Raw genomic sequence first — 24,185 nt, 5'->3', positions numbered from 1 at the left:
ATAAAAATAAAAATAAAAATAAAAAATATTTTGGATATTGCCAATTGAATTTTTATTTTGTAAATAAAAAAAAGAGTACTAATTTTTTTTCTCAGTGTACATTTTTTCATATTCAACCATCTATACTCTATAACTCTTTCTAAGACACTATTTCGGTACGACTCATAGTTTTTGAGATATAAATTATCAAAAATTTCTCTTACTCAAATCGATACGCCCTTTTCAAAAGTTGCGCTTGAGTCAAAAAATTCCCAATTGCTGTGGAAAACTCATATTTTCTCTAACCCAAACGGAATACACACTTTCATTCGAATCAAAAATACTCATGTTTTGTCATTTGTCGATTTCATTCGGAATTAGTCAAATTTAAAATGTGTATATCCCATTATTTTTTTGTAATTTTGCCATCCAGCCGAATACATTCAGCAAGGTGTGGAACCGAATGCATGTAACGTTGTAATGAAGCTCGTTCTACATTTATTTCATTTTTTTTTGTACACACGTTTTGTAAAATCATGACAATGCATGTGTTTAGACCTGGTAATATCAAAGGCTGCGTCGGCGTTGCTCATGATAGCGTCTGGCAAGTGAGTGTATTTTTCCTCACACCGCTTCTAATTGTTTAGAATCGCAGTTGTTCGCTCTCTACCTCTGTATCGTTCGCAAGTCATTCTATGTTGAGATGGTAAACGTTAGAAACATTATAAACATTAGTACCATTGAAGAAGAAGATGGAGAGCGTCGTTTGAACGGTGGGTGTCAACAATGAACAAAGATGAACAAAGATTGTTGTTTCTTCTTCGAATCACAATTTCTCGCGTCACTGTGCCGTCGCCTACCATGACTCCAGCAATGTATTCAACGTCATACGCATTGAATGTATACATTGATTAGAATGTATGAAAATAACGTGATCGTCACCTTGCAAACCGAGCATGTATGATATGAAGGATTTCACTAACTCATTATGTTTTTTCAAAAAGTCTTCCAGCTCGCTGGCAATACACATGGTTTTAACCGAATTAAGGTTATTGGCGCATGTGAGGATGAATGTTCCATGAAGTGAACTTAGCGCCATATGTCATTTAACAACGTAAATAAATTTCCTCTCTTTGAAAAACAAACTACGGGTCGATTATTTGAATATTATTTATACCAAAATAATGAAATCGCGATGAAAAATAGGAGATGGGGGTGAACCTATGAGGTTATATATAGTTTTATACCAAATTTGAGAAAAAATAGGAATCAAAATTATTTAGATTTTTTTTTTGCATAGGGCCACCCTAATCGGCATTAAACATACGGTAATTGGTACCCTAGCGGTATCATATATAGTTTACGTCTTATCCTCATGCGTACCAAATTTTTTGTGCATAATTTCTTGAAAATCGATCGAGCCGTTTCGGAGGAGTTCAACCACGAACATCGTGACACGAGAATTTTATATATAAGAAGATTGCTTTTCAGTGTCAGCGAAAAGGTACCCATGTTTTTGTTCTTTGAATGATTAGAGGGTTATTGTAATTAAACCACGAATGATTAGAATTTGTTCGAATAGCGACATCGAAATATTATTTTATATATGAGATAAAACATGAAAATATGCAAAAAGAAACTTTTACCAAACTCAATCTGCGTATCTTTGGCGTCGAAAAAACCCAAAGAGATGGTGAAAGCCTATTTCATGGACAATTGTACTAATTTAAAATTGTCAAATCACTGCGCTCAAATTAGGCTCTGGTTCGTACCAGGTGGAGTAACTTAAGATTAAATTTATTGATAACTATCAGAAAATTGAATCAGATTTATAGCGCAGAAATGTTAAATGGTGTTAAAATAAACAAGATAAAAAATAATTGCCTTTTCTGCAATTTAAGGCTATGGCCATTAACTCAAAATTAATGATTCCATGATTAATCAGATCAGGTTTAAAAGATTACATTATCCATTATCAATTTCAAAACCATTAGTTCTATTTATTCCGAGCGCTTATTTAGAGTATTACATGAGTGAGTTCAATACGAATCGATTTGATATATTGTAGCACTCATTTGTGCTCGTACATTAATCACAACATGTCCTATTCTTGCATGACAACTGTTAGCCAAAACCATTCAGGTATTTCGAAAACAAAACGGGAGAAAACTAATCTGCAACACTAGAAGGTCAATCGAATCATTTATCATGTTTCTGGCGCATTGTGTCAACATTGTGACCATATTATCACTCGAACCAACAGCATAATCCGCTAATATTGAACCTGTTCGCGACTTAAGGTCAAAATCAACTATCCACTTTTTCTGCGTGCTAATGGAGCAAAAAGTTGAACTCTATTTGTAGCTTAACTCCTACAGAAAGAAAGTGGAATGATGTTCGTATTAGACATTCTAGAGTTTGAGTTGAACATGGTATAAAAGACAACACCATAATTTCATCTGGCATCAGTTTATCTCGTTGTTCAGTCGATTACGGAGTCAAATATCAACCAAAATGTCGGCTAAGGTGATTTCTGAAAGAAAAGCACATCCACATATATACTTACAATCTTATTCTATATTTACGTTATCAGATCATTTCTGCAATTGCCGTTCTTGCTTGCGTCGGTGTTATTGCTGCCGCTCCCCAGTATCACCATCAGGAGGAAGAACATCATGGTCCAGTTCAGTATGATTTCCACTACGATATTCATGATGATCATACCGGTGATGTTCACGGACGCAAGGAGACTCGTCACGAAGACCAGACTCAGGGAGAATATTATCTGATCGATGCCGATGGACACAAGCGTACCGTCACCTATCACGTTGATGGCAAGAGCGGGTTCATTGCTGAAGTTCACCGAGAACCAATCAAGGGACACCAGGCTCCACAGCAGGTACACAAGATCTTGGCCGCTCCAGTGCATAAGATTCTGGCCGTTCCAGTACACCATGGACATCATTATTAAAGGAAGTTTTGTGAATGTTTAGTCAATTTTTTTTAGCTTTTAAATATAAATACCCTGAAAATAGCATATTGCTTCCTCGTGTATGATTCCTATCACATCAACCAAAATACTACCAAAATGAATTTATTGTTCATTCCGAAATTGAGTTCCGAGCATTATTTGATGACATCATTTCATTGTAATCTTACTTCAATTCTGATTTAAACGCTCAGATCCAATAGTTTTCGATTATCACAAAGGTAATTACAAAGTTCACCGAAACCCAAATTCCTGGTTTACATTTCATACAAAGTTCCGAGACTCAAACAATATCTTAGTAGCCAGAGACTGAACAAACTGGAGAAAATTATCAGACTTTTGAAGCATTTCATGGCCAGAACTTGCCCGATTTGAACCGAATATCGAACTCCAGAAGGCTGAGCTCGAATTGAAAATCACTGGTCGTGCGTCAATTTTCGGGTCGAAATTGCGCCTGTGTCCCAAATCGTCTGCCATATTTATTTGATTCGCAACCCTTTTATTTTTTTCGTTTCCCGATAATTGAGACGAAATTCAATAGATTTTGACGTAGGACTACGTCTAACCGGAAGATATAGGGGGTGAAATGGAAATCTAGGCACTGAACAAGTAGGAAAAAATGCAAGATTTGGAACGCTTATAACTCGAGCACTTCTCAATAGATCGCAAAGGTTTTTGCATCAATTGATAGGAAATATATCTACGCATCTATCATAACGAATAACATTTCATTGTTCTTGAGATAAATAATTGAATAATTGTGAAATATCAAGCATTGTCAAAATGCACTATGTGCCCATTTTTGATTGGTCCATTTTGTGCTCCTCAAATCGTACCGACCAAAACGGGCAACCAGAGCAGCAGCGAAATAGAATGAAGCACGATTGGAAAGGAAAAAGAAAAAAATGAACGAAACATTGGTCGCAGTCTCACACATGCGTAATTCTCGAGCCAGCCAGCCAGCTTAAAAACCCCCGCTCCGCTGCCGTAACGATCATTCTCAATCAAACCGTACACCACATCGGTTCGCATCACAACACATCAACAAACCAACTCAAGCAAACATGTCTGGACATGGTAAAGGAGGAAAAGTGAAGGAAAAGGCAAAATCCCGCTCGAACCGTGTTGATCTGGAGTTCCCCGCAAGGGTAGCTAGGCCGAGCGCGTTAGTACCAGTGCACCAGTCCACCTAGCCGGCGTTATATAGTTTCAGCCGCCAAAGTGATCGAGTTAGCTGGCAAAGCTGTTCGCGACGATAAGAAAACCCGCATTCGGAACAGAACACATTCGGTTCGGTGGACATCAAGACAACAGGCAGTTGCAGCGAGTGGCGAGTGGCAAACGCAATCGCAAAACGGCAGCAGGTAGCAGAAGAAAAAAGTTTGTTCTTTATACAAACTGCTTTGGTGGCAAATCCAGAACAAGGCGGCATCGAGGGCGTTCGAAATGGTTTTTTTCAAAACCACGAGTACAAAGTTTTCGAAATTGGAACCATTCCATAAAACAAGGCGCTTTTCAGGGCCATTAAACCTTCCAAAAAAGAGTTTAGGAAATACAGTTCAATGCTTTCTAAAACATTATCCAAATTAATAATAAAACACAAATTGATTTTTTCATAATTTGTTTGCCAGGATCTGATGAGTATGTAAATTTGGCAGTTGTTTTGAGCTTATTGATAGTTGGGGACTTTCCTGATTATTCAATTTTCACCAATTTTTAAATTGTTTCCAGATTGAAAGTACAGTAATTTACAATTAGTTCGACATTTAGCTAATTGGACGGACATGTAATACGACTTATTTAGTTGGACATTTTTGTAAACATAGAGATCCAAATTATGACCCCACATTGAAAGTCGACACTGTACCACTGTCATCGCAAATGTTCAATTACAGGTTAAAATCGCCTCCAATGCAACACTGAGTGGCGCTTCGGCACGTCGCATTGAATGTAATTTACTGTACAACATGTCACAAAGCTGGATGGGAAGAAATTTTCCAACTGTGAAAGCTGTGGCGAGTGGCAACAAATCGCTAAACAGGAAGGTTTAGCCGAACAAGATGGGGATATCGAGTGATAACAAAACAATAAACTCTTTAGATTGAATATAATTTTGTGATCCTGAAAAGGACCCTTTTTAGCCCGCATGTGAATCCAACGAGCGAACAAATCGTAATGAATGTATTTTTTTGCCATCACTTCCTTTTAACGCTCATTCGTTCGTCTCGTTGGACTCGCCCCTCTGGCTGAGTCTGCCGATTTGTCTCTATCCTGTGAGTGTGTACCGCTAGAGTATAAAACACGCGGACCCCAAAAAAATATCTTATTTTCTTTCAAACCGTTAACCCGTGTGGTTGTACGGCATCGGCATCCTGGACGTAACAAAGGAGGACAAGTTAAGGGAAAGGCAAAGTCTCACTCGAACCGTGCAGGTCTCCAGTTCCCTGTTGGCCGAAAGGATTGGTGCCGGAGCACCAGTATACCTAACAGCGATTATAGAGTTTCGGCCGTCGGAGTGCTTGAGTTGGCTTGCAAAGCTGCTCACGACAATCAGAAAACTCGTATCAAGAACAGAGCAGCTTCGGTTCGCCGCTCATCAAGGCAACAATTAGTTTCAGTGAGTGGCAAAGTGTTTTTCCGGCACGTCGCATTAAATGTAATTTACTGAACAATATGTCACAAGTCTGATGGGAAGAAATTTTCCAACTGTGAAAGCTGTGGCGAGTGGCAAACGCAATAGCTAAACAGGAAGGTTTAACCGAACAAGATGGGAATATCGAGTGATAACAAAAACACAACACCAAAGGTTCTTTTCAGAACCATCAACATATTCATAAAGAGTAAACAGTAAACTAATCCATTTTTCAGGTAGATAGGTAGGTATTCACGTAGGAGAAGAAAATAAAACAATATATTTAAAATATATATTCAACAAAAGCTGTCCCCTTTGTATAGTCCTACGTCACTCCGGTTATGTCCCCGACATTACCCACCCGTCTTTTTTTATAAAAAATAGATTGAAATGCTCCAACCGGTGGTGAACCTCTGTTTGGTGGAGTTTGAGTAGTGGCAGTTTGCCAAGTTCGGTAGGAATAGGCAATTCACCTCATGCAGTACGATAAAAGGCAAAAGTCCTTTTCGTAGATACGCCTGCTGGTAAATTGGTCCAAGAAGAAACGAAAGTTTCGCTTTTCAGTCCACAACTGCTAGTGATCGAATTTATTGGGAAATTTCGATTTCTTGTTGATTTAAAATTCTTCCGGTCTTCTGAGGTATAAAATTTGATTGAAACTGTCAGCCTGTATGTTTTGTCGTCCATAACCACGCAATCATATTTTGTTAACAAATTTTTCGTACATTTGCTGCTCACGAGCACTTCTTTGCCTCCAATTCTAGCCCTATTTTTATTCAGACCTCTAAAAAAAGTAAATAAAATAAAGTACTATTTTTTTCTCAGTGTATATTTTTTTCACGTTGAGACATCAATACTCTATAACTCTTTCTAAGACACTATTTCGGTAAGGCTCATAGTTTTTGGGATACAAATTATCAAAGATTTCTCTTACTAAAATCGATACGCCCTTTTCAAAAGCTACACTCGAGTCAAAAAATTCCCAAATGCTGTGGAAAACTCATATTTCCTCCAACTCAAATGGAATACAAACTTTCATTCGAATCAAAAATACTCATGTTTTGTCATTTGTCGATTTCATTTGAAATTGCTCTATCATTTTACATTATGTCAAATATATGCCAGGAGTTTGTAACATTGAACTTCCCGTTGAACATTTTTCAAATATTTTTTTAAAGTTGGTACTACTGTCAGTATATGTCAATTTCGAGTTAATTTTTTTATTTACCTTTTTTTTTATCCGGCGATTTTTTTACGTGGATTGGATTTTTGTTGTCCATATGAAATTCTTTCCGGATCCCTAAGGGTTATTAAAGGCGCTATGAGGCGTTTGAGAGAAAAAATTCTAGCAAACGGCCGGATATGTGGGAGGCTTACTTGTAAAACAAATTTTGACCCAAAATGGCTCGAATGTGAACAAGCATCGTACTCTCCAGGAATAACACGGTACTTACTTTTTCCTATTTCCGAAACTCAGAGTAACGCTTCGTGGAACCCGGTTTGGCAGCATTGAAGATATAAAAACGAATTAGGGGCTTGATCTGAAGGGAATTCCGGGATACAGCTAGAAAAAGTGTTTCGATGACTAAATTGTTAGTTGGAAAAAATGTGTTGCTTCAGGAGGGGCCTATTTTGAAGGCGATCATATAAATTCAGATGATAAATAAAATATTATTTTTTTAAACACAAGATCTCTGTATTTATTTGACAAAATGTAGAATGCATCGAATTGTAGCATTGAATTGTATTGAAATCAGGGCGCGGCATAGTCATAGTCAACTGAGGATAGTCGGCTGACTAACCGACTGACTATATCCATAGTCAGTCGGTAAATGACTTTTGGATCTTCACGCAGTTTCTCCGCCAAAACGACTGAATAGTCAGTCGGGCGTTTAGTCGCTATCTCCCTCTGCCGACTCGATTATATCATTCCATTCTTCCCAGTCAAATTGTCCTCATTGCATTTTGAAGTGACTTCCCCCAAAACGAATTCGGTCCTCTCTCTCTCCCATGCAAGTTTGCATGCATCGATGTTTGAGGTCACCGTGGTTTGACAAACGCTACAGATGAGCTAGATTTTTTTGTAGCGTACACGACAATTACTCACACGTATAAAATAGCGTGCAGTGTGTGTGCGCGATTTTGCACGCCTAATATTAACTAATACTAATGCGAGGATCTTTATAGCATACTTGCATATCGTTGGTTTGAATTCACGATGGGTAGAAAAAAAATCCATTTGATGGGGTAACTACTTTTGACGTAGGATTACGTCTTTCGGGAACATATTGGGGCACAAATTGAAAATCGAAAATAGAGCACATCGTGAAAATTGTCCAATTTCAAACGCTTGTTGCTCAGTCATTTCATGATGGATTGATGAAATTTTTGCGTCAATTGATTTCGGCACTCCATAACAATTTTTTATATTGAACAAAATAATATAAGTAATGAAACTAACTATCGAAGAAATTGTATGTGGTAGCAGTTGTGTTCAAAGTTACTTGATATATGAAACGGTTTATTTCAATTTTCATAAATAAAAACCAAGGTGTGTTCCCGTTCGAGAACGGGTCGTTCGATTTAAGCTGTTTGTTTTGTTGTGTTCATTTGCACCCAAGGAAAGTTCATGCGGTGAGAAAAAATTGGAAAAGTGAAGAAATATTCGAGAAAGTGATTTCCCATATGCTCTACATATAGTATTTGGTGTTGTTAGTCCAATTAAAATTCGCATTGGGTTGAATAAACACTCAGAAAGTAAAAATTATAAAACAAAATTACCCTTTCCATTTCAAATATGTTTTCTCTATATTAAAGAAAAATGTTTTTACTGATGAGAAAAATTGATAATTGTGTTCGGTATTGATAATTATCTTATATTACATTGGTGTTTTTTTTTCTTCATTTCATCCATACATAACACAGGAGGCATCTCGTCTAGGGTCACAGAGGGCGGTTTTCACAATATCTCATTCCACTTCTGCTTCTTCTATTTGATTCGCACCACCCAACGACTGTTTATCATACTTCTGTCATCACCACTCGGTAAACACTGGTGGAGTGAACAAACAATACCCAACAACCAAACAAAATTGCCCTTTTTAGGACCACCAAATCATTATCAAAGAGTTTAACGATGTCATTCTTCAAACATATCCAAAATCAACAGATAGTCTAACGAAATCCTACGTCAACTATGCGGTCGTGTCTCGGACAGAACCCTCCTGTGACTTTTTTGCATCAGGAACCAAGTTTTCGTTCCTCTTTATATGGACGTAAGTACGCGGGTACAAAATTAGTATCAGGGGGAAATGGAAATGTAGATTGAAGTCAGTTGAATGAAGAGGCAGATTTGTATTCATTAGTCGAGTCAGTTAAAATAACCACTGACTGGACTAGTTCACCAGTCATCCTCGCTAGTCAGCGCTAGTCAATTCATTTTCTAGTCAAGTCATTTTTTGTTGGCAGTGACTGCCGAAGCAGTTCTAGTCGAAGCGAAGCTACTGGGAGTAGAGTCGGTCCTCATTTTTTACCTTCGAAGATTTCGGGCCCTGATTGAAATTACACTTTAGTGAAAGGTTCGGTGGCCCTGAAAAGTGCCATGTTTTATGGAATGGATTCATTCTTGTTATCGCAAGAAAACCATCGTATGACTGTTCATGGAGACGTATGTGCTGTGTCATTAATGAACATCATAAAATGAACAGTCAAACAACCGTCGAACTAAAAATGTCATATGACATTTCGGGTTTTTTTCGTCCTATACATTAGATATCCATCGCCCCATAATTAAACAACAGTGTTCACGGGGAACGCTCACCGCTGAAAACGTTCATTCAACACATTCGCACTTGATAGGGGAGAGTTCGACGGTTGCTTTGATATAGCAATCCGTCTGAATACCATCCATCGTGTATGGATGTGTGAGCAGGTGGATGTATATGTGCAGCTACGCTTGAATGCAGAATAAAGGGAGAAAAAGAATGCACACCACTGCAGTTTTAATGTCAAATGACATTAAAACTACAGTCATATTAGCCGGAATTGAGGGATGGTTATGAGCACGAATGGTAGAATGGAAATAGCATATTTTCATCGCTCTGTGGGTACGGTCGACAGAAAGAGAAAACATATAAACGTTCAATTGATAGTCGTGTTTGCGGCTGTGCGTTTATTTCTGATGTGACTTTTAGAACCGAGCAATGCATTCTTGGTTACATTCGCAATACATATTGAGCCGTAACTCTTGAGCAAGGGCAGTATGTGATGGTTGAGAGAAATGTCGACCGTTTACAACACTGTTTGTGTCCTTATTGCCGATGCACGTAATGCATCTCCTCTTCTAGTCACACTGAATGCAGTCATGAGTGATTTTACACTTGCGTCATCACCACTATTTCATCACTGTGTGCTGGATCGATTACACGAAAGCGGTGGGTGACGGTTGTCCTCTGGATGCCAGGAGAATTGAAACTCATTTACTGCTGCTACTGCTAACGCTGCTGACACCACTGATACCGCTCCTTCTTGTGTGAACTGCTTCCCGGTTGGAAAATGAATGATCGGTTTTTTTTATGTTATTTTTATTTTTTTGAAGAATGATCGGATCGGAGCGGAGGGGGTAAATTTATCTAAATTGTCTGGTTGTAGAATTGAAAAGGGTGTGGCTTGCGACACGATGTTTCTATTCTCTTCAAGGCTTCCATTGTATTGGACAAAACAGTAGTGTGTGCCAGTAGTAGTAGGAAAGTAAAAAAATAGCGGACAACGGATCACTGGCTTGTGCGTGTGTTGGTTTCGGTGTTTTTCATATTCATCTTGGATAGAATTATATGCACGGTGGATAGCTATTTTTCTTTTTGCAGTAGTACTGATGTATTAACACTGTATTCCGCTGTTACTCTAGCTGCTCCGTTTGATCGATACAATTAGAGTTGGGTCAATCAACACGTGGGATTTAGCACGTTTTGATAAATATTGACATTCCACATTTATTCAATTGTTCATCTAAATGAAGTTATTATGATAGATGCGTAAGAATATTCCTATTTAATTGATGCAAACATCCTTGTGATCTATCAATTAAGAGCCGATTTACAAGTGATCGAAATCATTCATCATTGCCTAATGTGTTTAGATTTTCATTGTACACACCATATCTTCCTGTTAGACGTAGTCCTACGACAAAATACCAAATATTTTCTACAAATCGATACCAGTGCTGCCAGTGACGCCATGTATGATGTGCTGAAACGTGTCCGCGAACGTACAACTATTGTTCGAATGGCTCAGTGGACGCGTCATAGTGAAACTTACGATCGGAAGCTTGAATCGTCAAAAACACAACTCTAACCAAAGTACCATCCGGAGATTCGGTATGTCAAGGTTCTCGTCACAAATAAAATAAATATGCAAATACGCAAATGTATGGAGAAGAGTGCCTGCAGAGACGTCATTTCGACTTTCATTTATTGAGGTTCATAAAGGTTCTGTGAAGTTTTGGTCAGATTTGGCCTGCTGCCACTACAGTCTAGAGGAGCTTCAGTGGTGCCATGACGATGGGGTCGATAATATCGATAACATTTGACACAAAATCATCTGACATACAAAGTAAACAAGTTTTTACCATGAGAAAATCATTCGCTCGAAGGAGAAGCATACTGGCTTGGTCGAAGGTGAATCTTTCTGCCCGTTGTTAAGATAAAGTGAAAATTTTCGAATTAAGAAGGAAATGTATATCTTCCCATCGTTTGCTTCATCTGAAACATCCAAAGAGCACTCAACTCCATGAACCCGGTCTACAGCTATCGCCTTCTGAATCGCGTTTGTTCTGTCAGAGATGATGAAGATATTTCATCGGGGGCTGCTTTAAAAATTGTTTTCTCTCATTCTTTGAAAACACGTGACGTATTGTCAAGCAGAGTCCTGTTGCATAATCAGGCTCATAACATTAGTTACAAACTACAAGTTACAAGTCTAGAAGCTACAAGTTTTGATATTTTGCGTTGCATAATAATCTTACATCGGGCTAATAATATTAGTGCTTATTTTATTAGTAACGCATCATTGTTTTATTAGTAATGCCTCATTTATCTGTCCTAGTCAAGGTTTGTTTATGGATATTGTGGTTCTTCCCAATGTTGATATGTGAATTCCCTTACATAGCCCGGTATTATTGCAGTGGCTTCCTTGACCGAGCCAATATAAGGCTGTTCTCAATTGTTGGCGTGGCTTGAGTGCGCCTCCATGATTCAAAAGCTCGATGTAAGGAACAATTACTCGCTTAATTTACTCTACCTTCGCCGGAGTCACGCGAAGCGCTGCAAAAAATTAGCTTAATGATCAAAAGTGAAACGTATTTTCGGTGCGTAATATTTCACTCTACCACATTTTTATTTATACAGAACAACTTTTTCCGTCACTCGATTCATCTGAAACGTAGAAACGGTACATTTCCGTGCTCGAAAAATCCAAACAAAAAATCGAACATTTAAAAAGTCACAGGAGGGTATCCGAGACACAACAGCTTAGTTGACGTAGGATTCCGTTAGCATATCTGTTGCGTGCAAATTTTGGATATGTTTTTCAGAATTACATCGCTAAAATCTTCAGTAATGATTTGGTGGCCCTGAAAAGAGCCGTTTTGTTTGGTTGTTGGATATTCTTTGTTCGCTCCACCAGTGTTTACAACCGAGTGATGATGACAGAAGAATGGTGATTAGTCGTTGGGTGGTGCGTATTACGATAAAAGATGCCGAAGTGGTATATGATATGATGAAAACCGCCCTCTGTGACCCTGGACGAGATGGCTCCTGTGTTCTGTATGGATAAAATAAATGATGAAAAAAATTTCTCGACGCATTAACTTTCCTTGGGTGAACATGAACACACCATAATAGACAGCTTCAACCGGAAGATCCGTACTTTTTATTTATGAAAAAAAAACATCCGCTACCATTTATACATTTTACACTTACACTTGTGCTGAAAGTTTCACAATGCATGATCGGTAATTGCAATGAATTGTTATGGAGCGCCCAAAATGTTTGATGCAAAACTGTCGTAAATCTATCAGAAAAAGACTGAGCAATAATTGTGATAATTGTTCGACAGTTAGTTTCATGACATATATCATTATATTCAATTTAAACATTATTATGGAGTGCTGAAAACGATTGACGCAAAAATCTCATTAATCCATCATGAAATGTCTGAGCAATAAGCGTTTGAAATTGGACATTTTTCACGATGCGATCGATTTTAGTTTTTCAATTTGTACCCCCAATATGTTCCCGAAAGACGTAATCGTACGTCAAAAAACGAATTTGTAAATGAAATTACGAGTCCACTCGAAGTTGTAGGAAAATATACAAGTCGAAACTAATAATGTATTTTGTGTGTGCAACATTCACTTGTAATATGTAAATTGTAACACTAATAATATTAGAGTAAACAACTTGTAATATTAGACTTGTAGATTTGTACTTTTAGATTCAATATGCAACTAGAATCTACAAGTTACAAGACTAATATTCTCAGTGAAACTTTGATTATATAACAGCGCTCAGATACAACTAAAAAACATAGAATTACTTTGATAAAATATTCTACTTTCGCTTTTTTATTCATATAAGATTTCATCTACTTAAACAAAACAAAACAATTAAATATCCGGATTACATCCTAATAGTGATGTCCATGGTGCACTGGGACTGCCAGAATCTTATGCACTGGGGCGGCCAAAATCTTGTGCACCTGATGTGGAGCCTGGTGTCCCTTGATTGGTTCACGGTGAACCTCAGCAATGAATCCGCTCTTGCCATCAACGTGATAAGTCACGGTACGCTTGTGACCATCGGCATCGATCAGATAGTATTCTCCCTGAGTTTGATGATCGTGACGAGTCTCCTTGCGTCCGTGAACATCACCGGTATGATCATCATGAATATCGTAGTGGAAATCATATTGAACTGGACCATGATGTTCTTCTTCCTGATGATGGTATTGAGGTGCGGCAGCTATCGCTCCAACACAGGCAAGCACGACAATGGCGGAAATGATCTGAAATCATAGAATACAGAACTCAACTTTAGATATCAAATCTACAAGTTCAATAGAGAATATTCTCCTAAATTTACCTTTGTACACATCTTTGTTTGATAGATTCGTGTAAGCTAGTTATCAAGTGAATGAGTGATTGCCGAGTGATACCATTATCGCGCCGCGGTCTCTGTTTTTATCTTAAAATCATTCGTGACTATATCCTTCATATCGTACGCCATTTCTTACAGTACTACTTTCTTTTTTGGGGGCCTGGTCAGCAACTAACCACTAGTATTGTTTCAATCATAATGCAAATATCGTGCAGTTATTCTGCCCTTGCTGTATGAACCAGTTTATTATTCGAAATAAACGATTGCGATTCACGTTTTTGTTCCACAAATGTTTATAGGTTTACCTTGAAACAAACAGTGATTGAATTTTGTGTTAACATTTTAATACGACTTAAATAATAGGAAATTCCTCTTCTTTGTACCGGTATAGCAAATTTAGATTCTTTAAATATTCATTATAATTAAATATTGGATTGAGGTGAAAGATATCCACCCTGATAGTCCATACATAGCACCGAGTGATTATCATTTGGCTATGGTGAATAATTTTTCGCGTGAAAAATTCGTCTCAAGAGAATTCCGTGCAAATCTTCTGTATCATTTTTTTTTGTCAATATGGATCTGATTTTCTTTCAGTAGCCATTGTTAATATGAGAAGAATTCGAACACATCAAGGTGTATCCAAAAATCAACTCGGAGCATCATAACATTTAAGCTTAGAAAAGATGCAGACTATATCAATTTGCTAAAACGGGATCTCTATTCCACTTGCGTTGAAAAATATTACGGTTATTGACTTTGCAAGGTAAACAAGGAAACATTTATGGAATCGGAATAACAAAACAAGATACATGGAGAGATTGTTCAGGTATGTCGAAACGTGACAGAAACGAGTATTACTTTCGACAAAGCGGAAAAAATGCTAAACTGGTCCATACAGCAAGGGTACAACAACTACATGATACTTGCACAATGCTTACGGTTAGTTGTTGGACAGGCCCCCAAAAAAAGAAAGTGGTCTTATAAGAATTGGCACAAGCTGTGAAGGATCTCGTGGCAAATGGTTTTAATATAAAAGCAGTGGCAGCGACGAAATAAGAGTATAACATTGCAATCACTTGTACACTTAATTACTAGCTAACAATAATCTATCAAACAGAAATGTCTGCCAAGGTAGGTTTGGCAGAATATTTTCCCGGAACCCGTCAGATTTTTACCTGAGAATTGAACTTCATATTCTTCGATTTCAGATACTTTCCGTCATTGTCGTGTTCGCTTGTATTGGAGCGATTACCGCCGCGCCTCAATACCACCACCAGGAAGAAGAACATCATGGTCCAGTTCAATACGATTTCCATTATGACATCCATGATGATCATACCGGTGATGTTCACGGACGCAAGGAGACTCGTCACGATCATCAGACTCAGGGAGAATACTATCTGATCGATGCCGATGGTCACAAGCGTACCGTGACTTACCATGTTGATGGCAAGAGCGGATTCATTGCTGAGGTTCATCGTGAACCAATCAAGGGACACCAGGCTCCTCAGCAGGTGCACAAAATTTTAGCCGCCCCAGTGCATAAAATTCTGGCAGTTCCAGTGCACCATGGACATCACTATTAGGATGCAATTCGAAATGTTTGGTCAGTTGTTTTGTTTAAGTAGTTCAATTATGATATCAAAATAAACGAAGAAAAACATTTTTTTCGAGCAAATTGAATTTTTTTTGTTCAATTTTTCCATCTACACTTCAAGTAATGTCGGGGAAATAACTGAAGAGACGTAGGGCTACATTAAGGGTTGTCAATTTTAACATTTTTTCATTTGTTCAATTTTTTAAAATGGTAATGTTTGGGTGAAGTAATATGCCCGGGAAATTAATTAGTTGACTGAAAAAAGATTACTCTTTACGAACATTTTGGTGGTACTGGAGAGAACCTCTGGTGTCGTTCATGCCGTACTATAACTTTTGTTGTGAATATCGTTTTATCGTATGCAAATATTGTGTTATCAAAATTATATCTGTAATAGAGAATGCATAGCGTGTTCATCTGCTAATTCCTTATAACATATATAATTATCAAGCACTTTACAGTACTTTAAACTGATGCTTATTCAACAAGATAAATAAACGACGTGGAAAAGGTGAGAAATCCGACAAACAGTCTTTTATTTTATAATTATTCAATACTTTGTTTAAAAACGTTTATAGCTTTCTTTATTGTAATATATGCGTAGAGATATATTCAATTGATTGGTGTAAACATCTCTGCTATCTGTAGAGAAATGGTCAAGTTAGAAGCGTTTCGAAAAACAAGCAGTAAATACATATAGGGTTAGGGAAAAAGAAAGGTCGTATTTCTGATCGAAATTTGACGCTTTTTTAACATACTTAAAATTATCCAATTTAGGTCAAATATGCGCCGTTTTGTTCGCAAACTTGTTGCCATTTAGATGTCAACTTCAAAACACAACCCCCCCCCCTTATTAAACCCCCCCCCCCCTCATTATTTGCAAAAAAAACTCAGACAGCCAGTTTTCGCAAGCCTCAAGTTAGTATCACCAAGAGCGTTTTGCATGGACCGGAAGAGATGATAATCACTTGATGCCAGGTCCGGACTATAGGACATCCCATCCGTGCTCCCGTAACTTCTGGCGGGTCATCAAAGATGTGTGAGGCCGAGCGTTGTCCTGGTGGAAAACAACCCTGGCCAATCGAGCGAGTGCTCATATGCCGGTCTACTTGGATGATTTCAACGATTTTATCGGTTTCCACGACGATTGGCCTACCATTACGGGGTGTATCTTCGACAGCCACTACACCAGAACGAAATCGATCAAACCAATCGCGAATCGCTACAGTATCGGGTCCATAAACTACACGTATTTTTTCGGCCGCCTTCGTTGCAGTTTTATCTCGCAGGTAGTAAAAACCGTAAAATATGGCGAATTTCTTGCTCGGTGGAATCCACCTTTGACGCGCTATAACTTGAGACTGAAAAGGACAATCACAACACTGTTAAAACGACACTTGTAGCACAGATTGTCGTCTTTAAACAGCCGTATAGTATGACCCGATGCGATAAGTACAACACAAGATATGTTTAAGTGTTGCCATATATTGACAATATACCACATTTCTTTTTCCCCAACCCAATAGTTTTTTATGTAGCTTTTCATTCATATTTCGATACAGTGAAGATGAAATGTAAGCACACTAAATGCATGCACTGAGAGGCGCAAGCAATTCTCAAAGCAGCGGAGCAATGAACATTTCCAAATTTATTCTCAGCTTCAACATTAACATGTACTGTTGAATGATCGTTGCCTAGAGCGGCTCTGGAAGACTGAATTTATTGAATATCCAAGTAGTTTTACAGTATCTTTTAGCAGAATAAAATAAATCTCCAACGCTCTCAAAAGTATCATTTCCAAAGAAATTACCAACAATTTATACTGCGAAACAACTTTTGCAGAACTGCAACAGAAAGTCTGGATAGAATCGGTTTATGATTATGGCGGATGCAATAGCAACTGCAGCGGATTTTTACCTCCAGTTTTTAATCGAAGAATACAGCTCTCACCACAGTGAAAACCCTTCTTCGCATCCGGTTTGAAATTTGCTGCACTTTGACGCTATTTCCAACCCAGAATCAATAAAATAACATTAAATCGAAACAAAATTCGAGGAACAGAGTGCGAAATTTTTAGGTGATATTTTTATTTAAAGTTATCTTGTGAAAAATCATCGTATGAAGATGGGATACATTGTCTAATAGCTTCAAGTTTTGAAATTTAAGAATATCGAGAAGAAATAAAAAAAAACTATTTGAAAGAAATCGATTTTTATTTCTTCTCGATATTTTTGTCTACAACACCTGCACACAGCAAGTTGAAATGTATACGCGAAATCTTCCTAAACTAGAAATTTGAAACTTTTAAATTAGATATATCTTATTTTCATGCGATGATGTTTCACCTAGTAACAACATTCACCTAAAAATTACAATGTTGCTCTCAGTACCTCAATTTTTTTGTCGAGTGTACAAGCTGGTCGTATGTCGAGATTTGTGTCCTTTTTGTCAATGCACGTAGTGCACTCAGTATGAATCTTTTCTTTTAGACACACAGCTGACACATACTGCAGCCACAGGTGATTCTATATCTTTATATATAAAAGAGAGTTTCTCCCACGTACGTATAACTCATCATCACGGGAAAACGGCTGATCAGATCTACGTCGTCCATATATTTTGTGAGTTTGTCTTCACCCAAATTAGAATGATAGAGTACTTTGGAAAATATTTGAGATGATTAGAAAAATTCGAAAAAATTGACTATGCACATCTTTATATATAAGAAGAATATTTGAAAAAAAAAGGGAAAATTCGAAAATATGAGGTACGCATATGTATGTTTCGCTGTGAAAATCATCATTTAGATCAATTTTACAGATCTGAACGATAACATACAAATTCTCTTTAATTATAAGTATTCGTTATTTTTACCAACCAAAATATTCTTTATCAATACATTATATGGCAGGACAACGTTTGCCGGGTCAGCTAGTTTATTCTATATTTGCGATAGTTTGTGTGGTTTTGTAGTAGATGTTGAAGAAGATTGAATGACTTTTTATTTTTGACTACGCGAGGATAATACACAAGCTGGTCATAAGTCGCAATTTGTTGCCTTATGTCAAGGTACTCATTGCACTGAGTACTCATCACGAAAGCTATAGCTGAGGTCTTTTTCTCAGTTAACACACACTCTGTCTAGTACCAGTATCATTATTCCTCATTCCTGATCACGGAAAAGTCTAAAAACAATGTGTGCTCTTGGTGCAAAAATACAGAAGCTCTCTCCACCAGGTGCCACTAAAATTGAGGCTTCCACCGAACAAAATTGGACTGCTGTTTGCGATAACTTCCATTCTTTCGTCCTTGTTTGTATCCAGCAAGACCTGTGACATCAGCATAAAGAAAAAAATGGTGTTATTCGCTAGCTGGATTGAGACAGTGATTTGAAATCGTGAATGACTTATTTGAGCTTGAGCTTGGGTAGACTGTACAATTCGTAGTTGCTCTCCGTGATTGACCTGAACCAACCAAATTTCACAAAGAACACACAGAATGACGCTTGGGACTAGCAAATCATTTTCATTGTGCAATTAGAAATCGTGAATGGCTTATTTGTACTCAATGAGTTGAATACGAAGGGAGCCTAACTCGCAATATTTCCTATTTATACATTATCCGTAAAACGAAGGTAGCATTTGCATTTCGAGCAAATTATTCATGCACACCTGATTTTCAATTGAACAGAGCTCTGAAGGAAAAACGACAGGGAAGGGAAATATATACGACAAGATAATTTTGCAGCATGATAACGCCCGACTACATGTTCATGGATCTGTCAGAAAATTTTCAGAAAAAGCGAAAGTTAATATGGGGCGTGCCTTAGAAATTGTTTACGGTTCATTGTGTCGGATTTACTGAAAATTGGTTCTGATCTCATGAAAAAATCAAAAATCGATCTGATAACTTGAATGTATATTTTATCAGAAAAAACGGTAAATTCATATTTGTAAACAGGGCTCGGCATAGTCATAATCATCTAAGGATTGTCAGCGGACTATGAAGAAATTCCCCGTCGTATTCAGTTAGAAATTACTATTGGCTTTTTCCGCAGTTTCTCCGTCAACATGACTCAATAGTCAGTCGGACGTTTAGTCGCTGTCTCCTTCTACCTACTCGACTATATCATTTCATTCTTCCCCGTCAAATGGACTTCATTGCATTTTGAAGTGACTCCCCTCGAATTGACATCGTTTCTCTCTCTCTCATGTATCACGTATGCACACTCTTCGGAGAAATATGTATATGACATTTTTTTTTGGTAAATATTACCAATGATTAGTCAATTTTTGCAATACAAATTATTCGTACAGATGGCTATTGCAATGCCCGCCATCTGATCCTGCATCGATTGAGTCTGATCCGCGGCTACAAAAAAACACGCTAAGATTACTACGAACAGCATCGATAGACGATAGACAATTCTCGCCATTATTCTCTCCCAGGACCAGCGTGTAAATATTTATCAGCCAAACAAATTCGGGAAATACCACGAAGCTGACGAAACCCAGGCGGCATTAAGTGAAACGGCGTTAACGGATCCTTCGTCTTGACGATTCCGAAATCATCCAATTGATCGAACCACCGATTAAAATCGTCGGCAAATCGTTTATGAAATTGCCTTTGATTAAATCCGATAGTATAGCGGTGGAATTAGGACTCAGCGGGGCTCAATTTTATGCCTCGAAGTACCCAGATTCCTCATTATTGAAATAATGTCTTCGCATTCTCCCGCAGCTGACGGGCACGGATTATTGTATTGTCGGTTAAAGAACATACATTGAATTGATTTTCAAGTCACTCACCTATCCTGAATTTGTGTTAACCCTTTTCCGTACAACATCGAGTCTCACTCGTGGCGTACTTGCATAAAATAGGGCGCTAGAACGCTCATCAGAGTAGTGATATAACTTTATGTGTGACGTATTAAATAATACGGGAAGGGGTTAATTCGATCTTCTTCTACGGAGAAATCAAAATAGAAAAGTAGATTTCGGGCCCTGCTTGTAAACTTTTTGAAATTTGTCTTCTTAAAAGATATGTACTTCTTCTTCTTCTTAGCCGTCTCAACGTATGATTACTTTTATTAGTATTTAGTTGAGATTTTTATATTAAATAACACTCGAATGTGTTCTAAGTGGCAATCCTTGGAAGGTGCGTGACCATAGAGCAAGTCGAACGAATTTTTTTGATCAAAAAACCCCCGACCGCAATGGGAATTGAGTCCGAACTCCCGGTATGGTAGGTGAGACGCTCACCACTCGGCAAAAAACAGCATTCGCTTTCGAAACAAATTCGAAATGTAACAAGTTTTTTTTTTATCAATTTCTGGTTTTTTTCTATCAATATATCAAGTGCTTTCATTAAAATTTCAATCTAAATTTCAATTTATTATTAGGATATTATGTCCATGATTTTCTTTGGTGTAGTGCTAGATATTCCACACTTTAGACACTGTGGCAGTTACCGATAACAAATGTTTCTTAGTAGAAATAGTCGTTGCCGATTCCTTCATTCACAAAATTCGTTTCATACTGTGGAATGGAAGAAATATTACATTTTTTCTGCAATTATCGAACCAGTTTTGCATTCCTAAAAATAAAAAGCAAAATGACTATCCACTTCCACAGTATCAATGACTGGAGACTAAATATAAATATTTAAATATAGATACAAAACATAATTACAAATAATCATAATCGATCGATCCTGTTTTACTGCTTAATGACTCGAAATGACTCGGTTTTCATTGCACGGTGAACCAGTTTTTTGCGATGTCGATGTTTTACTTTTCAACAAGGTCACGCAAGAAATGCCGGCTCAATAAATGATCACTTACTAGATATGCTTTTGCTTTAGTGATCTTTCGGAGAAAGTTGAATCGGCATGAAAATGTTGCTAAAAATCTATCAATATAAAATCGGGAAGGATATTCGGATACAGTATCAATTAGCAGTCGCGCCTTCATCTGTAAACATTGAAAACACTCCTATATTCTGAAAATGACTTGCAAAGTATGTGGGCGATGCATTTGAATATGTGGAAGGATCTCTTATGATTTGTTTCTGTTTCCAGTTAATCTCTGCTGTTATTCTGATCGTCTGCCTTGGGGCCGCCGTCGCACAACATCATCTTCACGAGGAGGAACACCATGGGCCAGTTCAGTACGAGTTCCACTATGATGTCCATGATGACCACACCGGAGATGTTCATGGGCGTAAGGAAGCTCGCAAGGAAGATCAGACACAGGGAGAGTACTATTTGATCGATGCTGATGGCTACAAGCGTACCGTTACTTATCACGTCGATGGCAAGAGCGGATTCATTGCTGAAGTTCATCGCGAGCCAATCAAGGGACATCAGGCTCCTCAACAAGTGCATAAAGTTTTGGCAGCTCCTATCCATAAGGTTTTGGCTGTTCCTGTTCATCACGAGCATCATTACTAGTCATCAGTTGTTGTTATTTACTAATACTGTTATAGTTCAAATTGTTTGAAAATAATAATTCAAAAATAATATAATTTCTTTGTCATTGTCATTTCTATGTCATTTTAGTTTCGTGATACTGTGGGATTATGTCTCCTGTTTAATGTTTTCATTGAGAGTCTAGAGTTTTATAAACTTTAGACAAAACTTGCAGTCCTTTGATTTCATTGCAGCTTGTTCTTTCATGTTTCAGTTTCTCCATCTGACTGACATGATTATTTTACATTATTCTTAACCGTTGTTTATGGTTTACTGAATACGGGATTTCCCAACATCAAGGATTCCAACAATTCATAGAAGTCTTTCAGTGACCCGCGCCGAAAAAAATCTTCAGGAACAGTTATCATACTTTAAATGCAAAAACGATTTTAAATTCGATTTGAAATTATCATGAATAATGTTAAAAGGCTGGGGATGCAATATGTGTCAAAATTCAATCATTCCTAAAATCACGTCTTCAGCGATTTGAAGAATTATTTGGATTGGGATCCTTAGTCTGCAATATAGCCCCCGTTTCGGTATGCTATTTACCAAATTCTACGGATGCTGATCTTTAATAGTATTTCAGGCTCGTAACGAGTGCGTGTGAGTGCTGTCCTTATTTGGAAACTAGTCTCATTCACCTTGTTGTCCAGAAAAGCCACTCCAAGAGTACTACCCGCTTAGATTCGAAGAATACCTTGGTTTGTTTTTGGCTGGGAGCAGTGTTGCCACACGTGCAGATTTATCTGGAAAGGTACAGATTTTTTCCTTATTTCTTGTATAGATTCTGTACGGTACAGATGACATATTTTCGTCAAAAAGTACAGATTGGTACAGATTTTTGCCACGTATGACATTTCTTTCATTTGAGCAAAACAACATTAAGGTACATGACGACTTTTACGCCGCAGTATCGCTTGATTTCAGGAAAACTATGTATAAGCATCATCAAACATATGAGTGTGAATGTAGTACTTGCAAATGTGAATGTAGTATTTGTAGTAAATAAATGAGTACTTTTTCATGCTAATAAAATAGATTTTTCTCTACAGCGAAGCTTTTCGATGGAACAGATGCTTGGTACAGATTTTTGGAAGAAAAATTACAGATTAAAAATATTTTTAACCCTTCTGGTACAGATGAAAATGTGGCAAAACTGGCTAGGAGTAAAAAGATGCCGTCCAACAAAGTTGAAATTATGATTTTTATTTATATTTTCTTCTTTTTCTTATGCTTTATCTTCTTATTTTCATCTAGAAGCCGCTAAACCCCAAGTTTCAATAACGTTTATAAGAATATAATATACTTGTAAGATATTCGGTAATTATGAACAAAATTGTTCTTAGAATTCGTTTTTCTACGAAAAAAAGCATGTTTTTGGAAATTCTTCATTTTAATTTCTCGATATCTCAAGTATACTGCCTAGTATAATACAACAGTCCTGAAATTTTGAACTGCTCTTGGTAAAGTGTCTACTTTCTATAGGAAATACAAAAAAACAAATCGGTGACTGTCACTTCTTTGATTTTTGTTCACCGGAAATCCTATAGTGCTTTCTCCCTACCAACTTTCGGATGGGAATCAAAATTTGTTTTCTTTGTCATGATTATAACTTTTTTATAATGATAAAAAAACTAGTGCACAGTTTGAATTGTAAGTAAATAACGGATACTTGTTTGTTGACCATATAGCTTTCAAGTCTTCTTTTTTTCCATATTTTAATCATTTGCGACATACATTTCTAAGAACACCTAGAATACTAACAAAATTGCGAAATGGTGAAATCGGTGAATGATTTTCGTTTACGATTTGTATGATCATTCGCCCAACATGGGCTCGTTATGACTTAATTCTAAGACAATTGGTGGGAGCAACATCGAACCCAAATTTTGGCATTCCACCTGATCAGATCTATGACATCAGACGACAAATTTATGATTCATTTTAAATTCTAAACTCAGTTTTTAGAGTACGAATTAAAAATTCAGATTCTCTGAATGGAGGTTCCAGATTCCAGATTCAAGGTTCTACCCATTTTATGTTGAGAACCATAAAACTATAAAGCTAGCGAAACACATGAGCTATTCAGATTAAATTAGTTTTTTAAATTTCATTGTTAGTACTGAGCAATCAAATGAGGGTTACAACATTACTCGAATGATCGCTTGTCGTAAAAATCTTTCACACAAAAAAAATCATATAAAACATGGTATTTGCGTTGACGACATTGAGCATCGTTCTAAAGGTTTGTGAAACGTCAAAGATAGTAATGGATTTTCAAGCGGAATGAACACATTTTAAAACAAAAATTATGAGTGAAAATTACCTTCTCCGTATCAAACTAATATTCTATTTGAGTGA

At 37.3% G+C, this 24,185-nt stretch overlaps 4 protein-coding genes across 5 annotated transcripts in view; 3 read left to right on the top strand and 1 right to left on the bottom strand.

The window, feature by feature from the left end:
* The window catches only part of LOC129777387 (larval cuticle protein A2B-like), a 165,689-nt gene that overhangs the window by 50,278 nt on the left and 91,226 nt on the right, over positions 1-24,185 (top strand). Inside the window, exons 2-3 of one of the 2 annotated variants that reach the window (XM_055783629.1) lie at positions 2,344-2,505; positions 2,573-2,950. The exons of the other annotated variant lie outside the window; for it this stretch is intronic. Coding sequence (XP_055639604.1) covers positions 2,494-2,505; positions 2,573-2,950 — 390 coding nt within the window. The 5' untranslated portion in view covers positions 2,344-2,493. Of the gene's footprint in view, positions 1-2,343; positions 2,506-2,572; positions 2,951-24,185 lie in introns of those variants that run through there. 2 annotated transcript variants of the gene reach the window in all.
* On the bottom strand, positions 13,276-13,667 carry LOC129777400 (larval cuticle protein A2B-like; the record flags this gene model as incomplete). The annotated part of the gene is made up of 1 exon (XM_055783645.1): positions 13,276-13,667. A coding segment is annotated over one exon (384 nt), but the record flags the coding sequence as incomplete, so codon positions are not given.
* LOC129777390 (larval cuticle protein A2B-like) lies at positions 14,753-15,356 on the top strand. Its single transcript, XM_055783634.1, has 2 exons — positions 14,753-14,887; positions 14,965-15,356. The coding sequence occupies exons 1-2, from the start codon at positions 14,876-14,878 to the stop codon at positions 15,340-15,342; spliced, it is 390 nt and encodes a 129-aa protein (XP_055639609.1). The 5' UTR covers positions 14,753-14,875; the 3' UTR covers positions 15,343-15,356.
* On the top strand, positions 21,320-21,803 carry LOC129778663 (larval cuticle protein A2B-like). The gene is made up of 2 exons (XM_055785712.1): positions 21,320-21,370; positions 21,432-21,803. Exons 1-2 carry the CDS (start codon positions 21,359-21,361, stop codon positions 21,801-21,803), a joined length of 384 nt encoding a protein of 127 aa, XP_055641687.1. The 5' UTR covers positions 21,320-21,358.

The sequence above is a fragment of the Toxorhynchites rutilus genome, chromosome 3 (assembly GCF_029784135.1).
Source record: "Toxorhynchites rutilus septentrionalis strain SRP chromosome 3, ASM2978413v1, whole genome shotgun sequence".
In the NCBI taxonomy this organism is placed as follows: Eukaryota; Metazoa; Arthropoda; class Insecta; order Diptera; family Culicidae; genus Toxorhynchites; species Toxorhynchites rutilus.
The sequence above is the reverse complement of the archived record's forward strand: the minus strand, read 5'-3'. Positions and strand labels throughout refer to the sequence as shown.